This window comes from Urocitellus parryii, chromosome 13 (genome assembly GCF_045843805.1).
Source record: "Urocitellus parryii isolate mUroPar1 chromosome 13, mUroPar1.hap1, whole genome shotgun sequence".
In the NCBI taxonomy this organism is placed as follows: domain Eukaryota; kingdom Metazoa; phylum Chordata; class Mammalia; order Rodentia; family Sciuridae; genus Urocitellus; species Urocitellus parryii.
The window spans coordinates 29,547,100-29,562,523 of NC_135543.1; the positions used below are offsets into that span (position 1 = coordinate 29,547,100).

At 35.6% G+C, this 15,424-nt stretch overlaps 1 protein-coding gene across 1 annotated transcript; it reads left to right on the plus strand.

Annotated features, from left to right (window-relative positions):
- Positions 1-476: 476 nt before the first annotated feature.
- On the plus strand, positions 477-8,020 carry Syt4 (synaptotagmin 4). Its single transcript, XM_026398612.2, has 4 exons — positions 477-510; positions 3,476-4,290; positions 6,051-6,171; positions 7,713-8,020. Exons 1-4 carry the CDS (start codon positions 477-479, stop codon positions 8,018-8,020), a joined length of 1,278 nt encoding a protein of 425 aa, XP_026254397.1.
- Positions 8,021-15,424: the final 7,404 nt, after the last annotated feature.

Consider the following 15,424-nt stretch of genomic DNA (forward strand, 5'->3'; position numbering starts at 1 on the left):
GAATCAGTTTCAGGACGTCTCTCAGTGTTGCCTGTGAGCCCCCGCAGAATAGCAAAGCTAATATCTAGTCGTCCAACAGTTAAAATAATTGATGAGTGTGCGCTGAATCCTCCAGAGAGGAGGGAGGAAGCAAAGAAGGAGGGCGAGGAGGAGAGGCTGGAAGGGAGGAGGGGATGGGGGGCAGGTGCTGATTTCAGCCCTGTAGCGTCAGGATTGCGTCAATTCGGGTTTCAGCCACGTCTGGAGTCTCAGAGACGAGCTTTTCAGAAGAGCCAAAACAGGAACAGGGGTGGCAAATCATTGTGCTAGCGCGAGTGGACCTCCCGCTTCGCCTCCTCCCTGCTCCAGGCGTGGGTCCCCTGGGCTCTGCGCCGCTGTTCTCAGCACTCGGGAAAGCCGGCTCTTCAGATCCAGGCAAGTCCATCTAGCCAGGGAGTTTTCCGTTCAGCACCTCGGACAGAGCACGCAGCAAAAAAATGGCTCCGATTGCTACCAGCCGGGAAGAATTTGGTAAGCAAGTTACTCAACTTATTCCTTGAATACTCCGGGGTGGGCAATATCTCCCACCCACCAATGGATGTTGAATGGAGATTTTTAGGTAGTGAATTGGAAAGGAAAATGAAGACAGCAAACGGTTAACCGTGGCTTATTTCTATGATTTCTCCCCCCCCCCTTTTTTTGATATCTGTCTCCTTAAAATTGCCTTCAGTTAGGGCGATTCTACCTTCCAGAAGTTCCTGAATGTTCAGGTAGCTCTAAAAACTGCAGCATGCATTGGTGGGAAGGAAAAAAAGGAGTCTGTTGTTCGTATGCTCTTTTCATTTATCTTGTAGGCGATTTTTATTTGCAGGCAAATCTGTATTTTATTAGGAGGAGCCAAATATGCCTGTGGTTACATAAGAGTTTGATCTGGTATAAAACAACTTGAAGATTGAGGGCCTGACATGTACATTTTATTACAGAATATTCCCTAATTTTCTCGGCTATCTGTTCTTCTATCCTTGGAATATGTTATTAGTGCAAGACAGAATCCTATGACAGTAGGGTTACAGGGACTTTCAAAACCAACTGGCTCAGCCTATTCCATTTTACTGGCGAGATAACTAAAGCCAGAGAGATGTGGGAAGTGTTTCCAGTTGCACACTTAGCTAAAAGCTGCTAGAAACTTGAATTGGGGCTCTGGTTTGGGATTTTAAATTTCTTTTTTTTTTTTTTTCTGTACCGAATTTTTGGCCCCATAGATCTTCTTCTCTGTTTCAGTCAATTTAATTAGATCTATTTATTAGAATAAACAGTAGTGTTTTTATATCTAATTATATTCCAAAAGCAAGAGACCAGAATTTTACTTACTTTACAAGTTTTTTCTTTTCGTTCTTTCTTTCTTTCTTTTTTTAAATCAGGGAATTTTGTAGAAGTTTGAGGGAGTGATATCTATATAAAGTGGTGATTGTTATTAAACTGAGTGAAATGATCACAATCTTTGCTCTCAAAAGCTTAAGATATTATCAAAAGAGAATGCACTGAGTCCATGATATCTTGAATATTTTTCATTTGGTGTATTAAATAGACAATATTTTATACTAAGTACATAAATGATTTTTTCAGTCTTTCATTTAGCTGATTGAGGAGTGCGTGCATGTGTGCGTGTGTGTGTGTGTGTGTGTGTGTGTTTGTGTATATATTGTGATATGTATACACAAGTTTTGACCTGAAAAATCAGAAAATTTCTAATCTTGAGGCATTTTCAGGAACTGTGGAAGTGAAACATGTTCTAGCATGGGCTATCAGTCTACTTAGAAGAGAATCATTTTCAGTTGCTTTCATTGTTCACCTGACATTAGCTGAAGAATTGCCTCGGTTCATGACTTTGCTTTTACTCCCTGGTGTTAAGAGAATTAATGTCCAAGAGTGGGAGGCTTTTTTTTTTTTCCCCATAAAGACTTGAATAGAAGGGAAAACTCAAAAGCGGATACTAAGTTAAGCTGATTATCTTTAGCTCTTGCCTCTTTCTCCCCAGCTTTCTGTTTTTTTTTTTTTCCTTCTTCTCTTATTTGGGGAATCCAGAGATTTATTCGAGCTTTACATAATTCAATTTCTTAACACAATCAAGCTACAGAAATTTCTATTGCTCCTGTTTTATTTGCTTTTTAAATTTTAGATACTTATTTATCTCATCTTCCCCAATCTTTTATTCTTTGAGTTTAGTTTTGCAATTATAAAGTAGGTAGGCAGAATATTTTTGGGGGTGGGGAAGGTGAATAACAAAAGATTGGTCTTCTTGGGATTAAACAAGTCTTAACCCATTCCTGACTGAGACTTTTCAATCCATCATTCCCTATTTGAAGTAAAATATGGACTAGAAGTAAAGTGAATGTATAATATGCTACATTAGTTATATTCACTTTGATTGTATGAAACATTGACTCAATTAGTATACTCTGTCCAGATGTAGCAGTACTGCTTTTACTTAAACATTCCTAATGATTTGAGAAATATGCTTACATATGAAATATGATAAGCTTCATGCACAATCCATATCACCTAAGGACAGTGATTTAATGAGCCCTCATTCAAGGAAATAATGCCAATTTCAATTTGATTGCCACTTTCATGTGAAAATATCATAGGAAAAATATTTTTTATTAATAAAATTGAACTCTAAATTATCAATACTCACTCTTTTCATTACATGTTAAGGAAAGATGATTCATCTAAAACTTCTGTTTTAATCCTATTTAAATTAATTTGTACTTTGGATAATTTAGTGTTTGCATACAAGTGGGTTGCAGCATTACAGATTTTATAAAATAAGGCCTTATTCCTTTTCTTTTTTGTTCTTTTTTTCCCATTAATAAATGATCATCCTCTTGATTACTGTTCCATAATTAAGGTGAAAATTTTTAGTGAGTTTGTGGCAATGGCAGATAATATTTCACCATTTAAAGAAAATTGTGTGAACCACTGAGACCCTAATATTTTCTACTTGAATTTTGGAAAAAGAAGTATAAAATAAAATACAAAATATCTCAGCATTTGAAGAATGTCCATCTAGTGTTCCATAGTCAATAAGAATTGATGCTTTTGGAAAGTTTCAAAATGTCAATGAAAAGATAATGAAATCAGTACTGACCCATCGTGGTGGAGTTGACTCATATTATCTGAGAAAACAAAGATAAGGCAATGCTATTAAGCACAGAGCCCCCATATCTGGTCCAGGCCCAGATTCATCTTCTCATTTTAAAAGCTACTGAAGTGAAGGAGTTTTTAGCACACTGTTTTTTCCCTGTGTGTCACACAAGGAATGTGTTTATATCTGAAGTTTATGTGAACTGGGTATAACTTATACCCAGAACAGCTGGAAAGGAATTCAATCTGTCCAACCTGCAGCAATCTCCAGCTCTGCTATGCTTTCCCAATAGGCTTCTATCTCCATTCTGCTCCTTTAATATATGTTATTGGTCACTTGATTTTTCAGATGAAATCCCCACAGTGGTGGGGATCTTCAGTGCATTCGGACTCGTCTTCACTGTCTCTCTCTTTGCATGGATCTGCTGTCAGAGAAAATCATCCAAGTCTAACAAGACTCCTCCATACAAGTTTGTTCATGTGCTTAAAGGAGTCGATATTTATCCTGAAAACCTAAATAGCAAAAAGAAGTTTGGAGGAGATGACAAGAATGATGTCAAGAATAAGCCAGCTGTGCCAAAGAATTCATTGCATCTTGATCTTGAGAAGAGAGATCTTAATGGCAATTTCCCCAAAACAAACCTCAAAGTGGGCAGCCCTTCTGATCCAGAGAATGTGACCCCGAAGCCCTTATTAGAAGGAGAAAAAGAGGCAGTTTCCCCCGATAGCTTAAAATCCAGCACATCCCTCACTTCAGAAGAGAAGCAAGAGAAGCTGGGAACCCTCTTCTTCTCCCTAGAGTACAACTTTGAGAAGAAGGCATTCGTGGTGAACATCAAGGAGGCCCGGGGCTTGCCAGCCATGGATGAGCAGTCTATGACCTCTGACCCGTACATCAAAATGACCATCCTCCCCGAGAAGAAGCATAAAGTGAAAACCAGAGTGCTGAGGAAGACCTTGGATCCAGCTTTTGATGAGACCTTCACGTTCTATGGCATTCCCTACACCCAAATCCAAGAGCTGGCCTTGCACTTCACCATCTTGAGTTTTGACAGGTTTTCAAGAGATGATATCATTGGAGAAGTCCTTATTCCTCTCTCAGGAATTGAATTATCTGATGGAAAAATGTTAATGAACAGAGAGATCATCAAAAGAAATGTTAGGGTAATACAATTTGAGTCCTTATTTATAAACAACCTTTAATGTAGGTTTTTAAGGAATCTTCATTAAAATGATGTTTATACATATCATCCTTACCATGTTTAATTATTGTTCATTATAGTCAAATAGATAACAAGAGAACAGAGCAAATGTGAGAAAATTTAACCCACATCTGAAATACTCAAAATAGTTTAATGGTATAAATAAATAGTTTTCCTTTATGAGTACTTAAATATCATCTATATATATTTTTGTTGATTCCTATTGTAAGTACTGTGACAAATGTTGTTACTTTAAAACTCATATGGCTACTTCTTAATCCTAACTAAGTTAACAAAGTTGTTTCAAGGCCAGCATAATTGAATTTGAAACTGAAATTGAAATTGAAAATCTAATCAATTCTATCTAAGGATTTGGAATTCATATTGACTTTTTATGGAACTGCTTTTCAAGGAGGAGACATCAAATCACACTGAATAATAAATGCCCATCTCTATGTTATATAATAGGAAACGAGTTACTCTGTCTCTGTAGTTATACTACTTTGGGAGTTCTGGGATTAGGAAATGATATTCTTCAATTAAACACAGTTTATCTTATTTCCACCTTAAATACAGAAATCAACACTGATTCTAATAGTGGTATTTCAGGATAGCATGTTCATGGTGTTAGGATTTCAAAAATTTAGTAAATGTACTAATTTAACTAATTTCAGTTCTTTAAAAAAATTAGTATTTTAGTGCCCAAACAACTTCAGAATTTATTCTGACCACCTCCACCTCCTTTTCTTTTATTTGTTGAAATTAATGCAAATAAAGGTTCAGAGATTATATAAATTTATTTGAGACAGCCACCTGTTCATTGGCACAGTGGAGTTAACAATCTGTCTCCATTTCTCTTAAGTGTTTATTCATACAGCTGCCCCGTGTCAGGTTTTGTTTAAATACATTGCTGTTTTAAAATGCTGCCCCAGCCATCATTTGGCTGTAACTAAGTCCCAAATCATCATTTTGCTACTTTTAGTTAAAATTTGGAGTTTGAGTTCTTGGTCCTATTACATTATATCTTTAAGTACAAATTAAATCTAAGAAGTATACAAAGAAGGACTCTATGGCACTGTCCAAAAACATTGTATTAAAAATCCTGAGTCACTTCAAGACTTAAATTCAATTTATTTCTTAGATTAAACAGAGAGTTAAAGGTAAGGAAGAAGCAAAGACTTTTAACACCATCACCACTCTGAGACAGGAGAATGATGGGAGTCAGAATAATGCTCACTTGATCTGAATTCAAATTCTGACAATATCAGTGCTAATGAATTTGAAATCAAATCAAACTTGTGCCAGTAGATCCTACATACACCCATTCAAAAGATTAGGTAATCATAGTAACTTTAATGACTTAAAACAGTGTAGGTATCAATAAAACAAAAACAAAAACAAAAATACATATCTTTCTGTTAAGTATAATGTAAATATCCTTTAAAACATTTGTAAAGAAATGGGCGTGGCCAACTCTGTTAGCTTGCTGTAGTACCTAAAAAGACCACAAGATGGCAAGCAATGGTTTTTAGGCCATGGTGGCACTGCACAAAAGTTTTTAGTTACTCCTAGATTCCTTAGCACATGATAATAAAAATAAATATCAACATTACATTTAAATAACCATGATATTATATTGCCATACAATTTTGATTAAAAAAACAAACATTAAAACTAACAAAATTATGTTAAAATATTTATGCTGCCCTTCTCTTTGTTTAGAAGTCTTCAGGACGGGGTGAGCTACTGATCTCCCTCTGCTATCAGTCTACCACAAATACTCTCACTGTGGTTGTTTTAAAAGCTCGACACCTTCCTAAATCTGACGTTTCTGGACTTTCAGGTAAGAATGTGTCTGAAATATTTAGGTTCAGTCTAAAAGTGGGTATACATTGAATAAAATAGCTACCAACTAACACTAGCCTCTGATTTTGATTTACTTTTATTTATAATCATAAGTTATAGGATTGTTTCACTTTTTCTCATTTTTTGAAATACTGTGACCTAATGCTACCAGCAATAAGGAGAAACATACATAGAGCTAACACCAGGCCAGTACCTGCTAAATACCTAGTTGAATGGTGTTGAAATCAAAAACCACTGATAAGTGGAACAGTGAGGGACCATTACCAAAAGCACACAATTAGAAATATTATTAGGGTTCAGGAGAAGTGTTTTTAATTTCAGTATTTTTAATAAGCCCATTTAACCTATACTTTTATTATTTGATTACTTTTTAAATGTATTAAGAATTAGCTTTTAGTTTTATAACTAATTTCACTAAACAAAACAAAACCCCAAACTCTTTTGCATAGCAGGATGAAAAAGAACATGAACTATTGATTAAATAATATAAATTCAAATCTTGATCCTTCAATTTCTTAAGCTAGTATTCTTGAGCATATTTCTTAAACCTTGTATAAATTGGAGATAATAATACCTTGAGAAGCATTGTAAAACACAGAAACGTATAGTCTACTAAGAAACATCTAGACAGCCACGGTGGCACAAGCCTGTAATCCCAGTGGCTCAGGATGCTGTGGCAGGAGGATTGTGAGTTCAAAGTAGCCTCAGGAATAGTGAGGCACTAAGCAACTCAGTGAGACCTTGTCTCTAAATACAAAATAGGGCTGGGGATGTGGTTCGGTGGTGGAGTGGCCGTATCCTTGGTTTCACCCCAAAATAAGTAAATAAAAAAGAATCATCTAATTTTAATATTATCATTGTTGCTGTTATTATTATTTGATGCTGTAAGTTAAAATGTGGTCCTAAAATTTCAGATCAGGGAGCTAAAGTTAAATCAGGTACAACAATAAAAATGTTAAAAATGATTAAATATGTGGTCAAGTAACATGATTCTAAAATTCACACACTAAGGATGGCAGGGCAAAAGTCACTAAGGAGCAACAGAAAGAAAATCCAGCAAGTGATTAAAGAACCACAGAAAAGTTAAAGCCAGTAATGTTCCACATTTCAAATACCCATTCAACAGAAAGTTAACCCAAATTCAGATGTAGATGTCCCAAATCATACAGGTTTCTAAAGTTGGATGTTGTGTAATATTTTTTTCCTTCTATCTCATTTTCCAGAATGAGTTATTAGCAATCAGAATGTCGCTAATAGAACATTCTTTTTTTCTGCCCTTTTATGTTATCCCCTTTTTTTCTGCCATTGCAATTTCTTTTCTAATTTCCAGTCTAGAATTTCTTTTTCATTTTCAGTTTTGTTAATAAGAGTAAAGTCACACTTCATTCACACTTTGTTTGTTCTTACTCATTTCATTGTAAAGACCTTGGTGTGCTGGGATCTCGGAAAGCTCCATTACTTTGCAGTCAGTTCTGCATCTGAGCTTTGCTCTGTAATACCTGTTATGTACCTTTGCAGATCCCTATGTCAAAGTGAACCTGTACCACGCCAAAAAGAGAATCTCCAAAAAGAAGACTCATGTGAAGAAATGCACCCCCAACGCAGTATTCAATGAACTGTTTGTCTTTGATATTCCTTGTGAGGGTCTTGAAGAAATAAGTGTTGAATTTCTGGTTTTGGATTCCGAAAGGGGGTCCCGAAATGAGGTGATTGGGCGGTTGGTCCTCGGTGCAACGGCAGAAGGAACCGGTGGGGAGCACTGGAAGGAGATCTGTGACTTCCCCAGGAGACAAATTGCCAAGTGGCACATGCTCTGTGATGGTTAGCGTCCTATCCATGAGTTGGAACTTAAGGGTTTTTACTAGGCAAGGAGAAATTTTTTTTTTCTTATGTGATTGTAAGCTTGTGACACAACAAGCCACCTTTTGTTGGTAAGAAATGGATTGAATTAGTAGACCAGAAAGTAACTGTAAATGTGCATCATGATAATTTCCCCCTTTAGTAGCAACATTGGATAAATTTTCATAAGATATTTGATTTCCCCTGCAGGTTGTCAGTGACATAAATAGGGATGGTCAATCCTGTTGTGAACACTGCACTACAATCTGAGTCATGGTTTGGATCTAGAGGGTGATGATTCATTACAATGTCACTGAAAGTCCAGATGAATTTTTAAAGTTTTAAAACTGAAAATCATGCCTTCGCTTATGAAAATTCATCCGTTTTTCTTCAAGTTGGGGAAATCAAATTTTATTTAAATCCAAAGATATTAAAGAAATGTTTTCTAGTTTGTTTCTATTAATTATGTCAAATGCAAATGGTTGTCCTGCATATCAAAGTATCTGGTCATTTCTCTTTGGTTTGTAAGTATTTGATACAATTTTATCATAAGAGAAATAACAGGTTCATTTCCAAAGGACAATGAACAACCTGAGAAGTTATTTTATCAAAGGGCTGAGTTGAGAACACTGTGGCTGAAATATGATTTTTTTTCCTCTTCTTTAAGGTTACATGTGAGTCAAAATGTAAAATAGAACCTCACATAAGAACCACAGCCTTGAATTATTCACTGCCTGTCACAAGCCTCAGTGTGACCTAAGAAACCCCTGTTTACCTTTGTGAAATCGTCAAATTAGCTAGTGGATAAAGAGATAAGCTTCAGGTAGAGATTCAACTAGAAACATGGTTTTCTTGTAGGAGATATGTACAGTGTACAAATGTACTCTCAAGGCCATCCTTTGTACCCAAGTGGGCATGGTCCCCTGAGTGTTGGCTTAATTCATTCTCCCCCAGAAAGGATTAAACTATTTGAAAAGGGAGGGAAATGAAGGGAAGGAAACAAAGGGGAGAATAGAAGGAAGGATGAGGATTGGATGGAAGGAAAGAAGGAAGAAAAACGGACTGTGAAGTTTTATACATTGCCAGATTAAAACTAACAAATCAAGTAACAAGTCGGAAAAAAATAGAGTAAGCCTGACATAATTTACATGTTCACAAAATATACTTAGGCTGTCAAATTAGCAAAACAAAGTGTGCTTTTCACTATGTTTCTAGGCTACTAGGTCTTGAGCTGTTGTCTGTAAAGCAGTTTAGAGACTTGTGTCTTGTACCATTTTCCAGTGCCAGGGTTCTGAAATGCACTCAAAACCTGTTAGAGGAAAGCAGAGCCCTGCGATTATCTGGAAAGAATTCACTGGAGGGTAATGTCACAATATTTGAGTTTTTAGAGACGTATGAGTGAAACTCGGGTACGGCTGAATTATTAAATATGCAAGTTAGAAATAAAGTCTACTGGAAAATTTACACTTGGAGTCAGGTTTTGTGTCAGTACTTTAACAGTTTTTGAGAATGTGTTTGATATTCCAGTGTTTGTAAATTCTATGAACATGCATTTTCCTAACAACTTCTACATGCTTTTTATGACAATGCCTAATGTAAAAAAAAAAAAAGTATTACATTCTGTATGTGCAAAGATCGAAAATCAACCACTTTTTGTGCTTTAAGATGACTTTGAGACAAAAATGAACATTCCCCAGCCATGGTCTTCATTCCATACGAAGTCATTCCGCGCAGCATCTTGGTCTCCTCAGCTTTTCTGTGAAAGCAACATGAACTTCAGACAGTGTGGAGCTTGGGGAAGCCAAATGGCCTTTTTAATGTGTGTATGTTCGGTATCATGGGCCATGGAATATGAGGTATTTCAGAGCTCTGAAAAGTTGTGAGGAGTCAATTTCCAGTATCCTACACAGCAGCCAATAGTAATACCAGCCTTCAGTATGATTATTGGAAGAGGGCTTTTTTCTTTTTCTTTTGTTTTAAGTGGAACAACAATGAATGAACAATTGAAATTACAATGGATGATTTGTAAATAGTTTTTAGTTTTTAAAATTTAAAGTGTTTTAGAGTGTGAAAAGTTGAGTGAAACTATTTACAACGGGTAAGAAAAGAAAGAAGAAAAGCAAGAAAGGAATCCAAACAGGCAGGGAGATATGTGATCTCATCATTTTTGAAAATTGTACTGTTTTATAATGTATTACAATATCAATGTGAATATCTTGAATTCTGTTACCAATCCTGCACTGTATTAAACATGTAAATTAATCGTTTGTCTGATTAGCCGATCTAACCACCCTCATGGGGAGGTATCCATGTTTGAAGAACTGTGTAACTCAGTAACTGACTTGTTCTGATGTTGTAGCTCAATAGAAGTGATTTGGAAGGAAGCATGGTTCACAAGATGGTGTCTGTTCTTTTGTGCCAGCTCTGTATGATGTTTGTAAGACCATGTTTGTAAGACATGAATAAACTGCTGCTTTTGCCCAACCCATTTCAACTCAGACTTTCTGCCAATGGACTCCGAAGTGAGCCTTTTCTTACTGTTATATGAGCTTTCAAGCTTCTTTAATAGGTCACCTGTGATACTTTAGGGAAATGTAGGGACTGAGCAACAAATCTTCCATATACTTTTATTTTGCTTAATGTTTATTACAATCATCTGGAGCAAATATAATCATACCTAAAATAAACAAATGCACGATATGATGCCTCATGCCTGGCAATTTGGGAGGCTGAGGCAGGTGTATCACAGGTTTGAGGTCAGCCTCAGCAACTTAGATAGGTCCTGTATCTAAGTAAAAAAAAAAAAAAAATTAAAAGATGAGGGTGCTGGGGATGTAATGCAGTAGTAGAGCATCCCTGAGTTCAATTCCCAGAAAATGCAATGAATGGATGAATAAAAAAATAAGAATTGACTTGTACATGAACTTAAACAGTAGTTTTATTTTAAATAGTAAAACATGGGAATCAACTCCAATGTTCATCAACAAATGAATGGATGAATAAATGTGGAAAATTATATATGCATTGCAACATTACTCAGCAGTGAATGAAACTTTAATATATACAGAAACATTTTCAAATTGGGCAGTAATTAGGCTGAATGAAGAAGGCTGGACATCCCTTCACCCCTTGAAAATGTACAATATATAATATAATTATTTCTTTTTAAAGAGAGAGAGAAGTTTTTAGTATTTATTTTTTAGTTTTGGGTGGACACAACATCTTTATTTTATTTTTATGTGGTGCTGAGGATAGAACCCAGCACCCCGTGCATGCCAGCCAGGTGAGCACGCTACCGCTTGAGCCACATCCCCAGCCCCATAATATAATTCTATTTATAGAAACTATACAAAATGCAAACTAACCTGTAGTGATGACAAACAGATCAGTGTTTGGGGATGAAGGAGGCAGCATGGAAAGGTGTGAGTGAAAGATTGAAATAGATTAGGAAAATGCATTTGGGATAACAGATGCGCCAATTTCCTTGATTGTGGTGGTAGTGTTATAGGCATATATCTATCAAACGCAACACTTTTGTGTATGCAATTTATTATACGCAAATTATACCTCCATAAAGTTGTTAAGGGGAAAAACATACAGAATAAGCCAATTATAATCAAATCACAAAAGAAATACCAGTATCAACATTACCACCAGAATTGTGACTTCTGAAGATCAAATTACATAATATCCTTTAGATCAGGTCTCTGTTCCTAAAATACATCTTCCTAGAAATGTGTGTTTATATTACTGCTTCATAAAAGCAACTAAGAGAGTAACTTTGTCATGATGCCATCAAGTCATTTTTTATTTAAATACAACTTGTGTTAGGTTTTTATTTCTATTTTTAAGAAATTTCTGTTTAAATCTCATTTTGTTTTGCAGTTTGTGAAATGTGTACACTGTTCCAAAGTTACATTTACGAATAAAATATGTTAATAGAATCCTATCTTTTAATACATTCTCACCTTTTCTCTCCTCTTCCATAACTAATAATGTTTGAAAGATTTAAGCTAGTCCCTCCACAAGTTAATAAAAGTGTATATCTATGTTCACAAATCCTTCTTCACTATATGAGCAAAAGCATGAAACATAGTTTGAATTCTCTTTTTCACTTAACAAGCTTTCTTGGGGATGGTTCCCTGCCTGCAAATAGATATGGTCGCCAGTCCTGCTTTAAAGCTGTATAATATTACCTTACAGGATCAATTTCAAATGTATTGTGTTTGAAATTTAAATGTAGTAATGATTGGAAATGTATTTGCTCTCATAAAATAAGGCCCTTCGAAAGACAAAGTGTGGTTTTCATTGATATTTACATTTCCACAGTATCTAGGCCAGGGCTCTGTGTATAGAAAGCTCAATGAATATTAATTTAACGGAAAAAAGTTTCAGCCATGATTAATACCCTATTTGAAGCAAATCTATAAGTAGTATTTTTTTTTTTTTTAAGTAGCCATAGGTAGTGGCACACATTTGTTATCCCAAAGGTTTGGGACGCGGAAGAAGGAGGATTGTGACTTCAAAGCCAGTCTGAGCAACTTAGTGAGACATGAAGCAATTTAGGGAGAACTTGTCTCTAAAGAAGATATAGAAAAGGCTAGCGATGTGACTCAATGGTTAAATACCCCTGGGTTCAATCCCCTATACAAAACAACAAACAACAACAAACCTCACGTGATTCTTGGAAAGAAGACAGGAAAACACTGAAAGTGCCTCTGCTACATCAATAGGCCATTTACCCAATGGAGAATCCACAAAGACATGTGATCCTTGTATAGGAAATAGGCTTCAGTTTCATCCCCAAATCATTCCCCTAATGCAGGCTGCAGATGATACAGATGCTGCTAATGCTGCCGCTGCTGCTGTATTACCTCCAGCATACTACTACCACCTTATAATGAGATGACTTATTTAAGCTTATATTTTGATTACTTGGGAATCTTTCTGTGATATTCATTGATGCACACCCCTACCCAAGATCTGCTTTTGGTGGTAGCTGACTGAAATATTTGCTGGATTAAAATGTAAAACTCAATAATAGAATGCATATTCTAATTTATATCTTCTCATTTCATAGCACAACACACAATGTAGACAACAGTCCTTTAAATTTACTGATAATGAAGATTAATCTCAGTATACTATCTGACTTTAAAACACCCAGTGGCCAAGATGGGAGGGAACCTGGAGCTGCCGGAGTTCAAAACCACTGCTTTGTGGACAGCACCAGACAAACCTGCTTCTAAGAAAGCACAGTATCATGTTTTACTTCTTTCATCCCATTTCTTATGGTAATGTCACATATAGAGCAAATACTGAACATACTGAAAAATAATGGTTGAAAGGTTGAAATAATTTGGTAGATTGTTGTTGTTGTCTTTTTTTTTTTTTTAACACAGTTCAGTTACAAGCAAGTGGTAGAAACAGGAGCTAAGTGTGCATGGAGTCTCCACTACAAGTTTTTAACAACTGTTATCAGTTTCCTTGAACAACCATATTTGAGAATCTAGCCAGACAACAACTCAATGCCATCTTGCATATCTTGAATATCAGTGCCAATCAAGTGGTAATAACTGTGCAAGACCAAATCATAGCAGAAAAGGGATGGGAAAGACTATCTGTAAAATGGGAAGCTTTTTCCAGCCTAATAGGAACATGTCTACTCATTTTCTGGTAAGAAAAATTACACAGATCTTGAATTTTTTGTTGGTGAATGTGAAGTGATAAAAACACTTCTTAAGTCAGCCTCTCTCTAATTTAAAATAATATTTTAATATTCTCTGTACCTTAATGGATAAAAGCATGATCTCCTTATTCAGACTCCCATCATGTTAATCTTGGCTTCATTCTTTATTAGCTGTGTGAGGTATATCTCATTATTAAAAAATTCTGTGTCTCCATTTCTTCTTCTCTGGTAATAATTCCACACTTGCAAAATATCCCAAATACACAGAAGAAGAGAAGGGAATATCATTAGTTCAGCGTAGAGACGGGTTTTCAGAAAACGAGTATTGAATTTCTTTGGATCTAAATGGGCAAAAAAGAAAATCTAGTAAATTAAACTGTGAGGCTTTGAAAATGGGTATTGACATCTGTTAGTAGTTCAACTGCATCTAGAAGCTTACAGCTGTATTTTACATCATAGGACATGTTCGTTTTAATATTTAATCTTCACAAAAAATCCATGCAGAAGGTTGGAAATACATTCTTTTTATGCTATTTGAGATTTAGGTGATTTATCAGAAGTTAGCATCTGCATTTTGTAAGTGGAAGCAAGTGGGGGATGGGATAAAAGTCTAACCCTAGAGGGAACAAGCATTTGAGAAGAGTGTAGGTTTAAGGTAGGACAGAGCCGAAGCACCTGGAGAAGAGAAAAATCATGTTGAATTAGGAAAACTGATGACCTGGCATGAATGATGGGGAGTCTAGCTGGAGTTTAGGGTGCAAGTAGATAATATAACTTGTATGAAAAATGATCTATTTGGAGTAATTGAAGCATGGAATATTTGTTTATTCATCCACATTATTGTTATGATGATGTCTCTGCCTTTATTCATGCATATTAATATATAAATGCAGGATCCTAGAGGTTTTGTATAAAATAAACATCAAACATGTTATTAGCTACAAAGGCAAAATTTTCAAAAGTTTTAAAAATAATCACACTAAGGCAAAGTTTGCTGAAATATTTGTCAATACACAGGTCACTACTTATGAGTAATGTAGCACAATAGTCTCATTCAAACAGTTATAATGAAAACACACAGAAAGATAGAAGATGACAAAGTGACAATATAAAAAAAATAGCTCAACCTCTAAGGAATGTAAAAAAATATAGTTAGATGTGCAGTTTCCCAAAAGATATGCCATAGTCTGAGTGGTTTAACCAAGAAACATTTATTATTTTTACAATTCTGAAGGCTAGAGCTCTGAGAGCAAAGTGTCACCAGGATTGATTTCTTCAGTGACTCCTCCCCTTTGCTTGCAGATGACCAACTTTTCATGGGGTCTTCATATGGTCTTTCTACTTAATCTCTTTTAATACAGACACTAGTCACATTGGATTGAGCCCATTTACATGACCACATATTAACCTTAATTACCTTTTAAAAAATCCTGTCTCCAACTATATTCTCATTCTAAAGTACTAGGGGTCAGGACTTTAATACTTGGAATTTTGTGGGATGCAAATCAGTACATGATCAATAGGAGAACATAAGAAATGTTATTTCCTCAATTGCATACAGAAATGCTAGTTTATATTCCATATAAAAAATTAGATTTCTACTTTATGAAGTTGTTGAATGCTTGACATCATTGTTTTCTTATTCTGTTTCTTTCTACTCTTGCTATATGTGGACAACAGACAATATTCACATTTCCCCAAA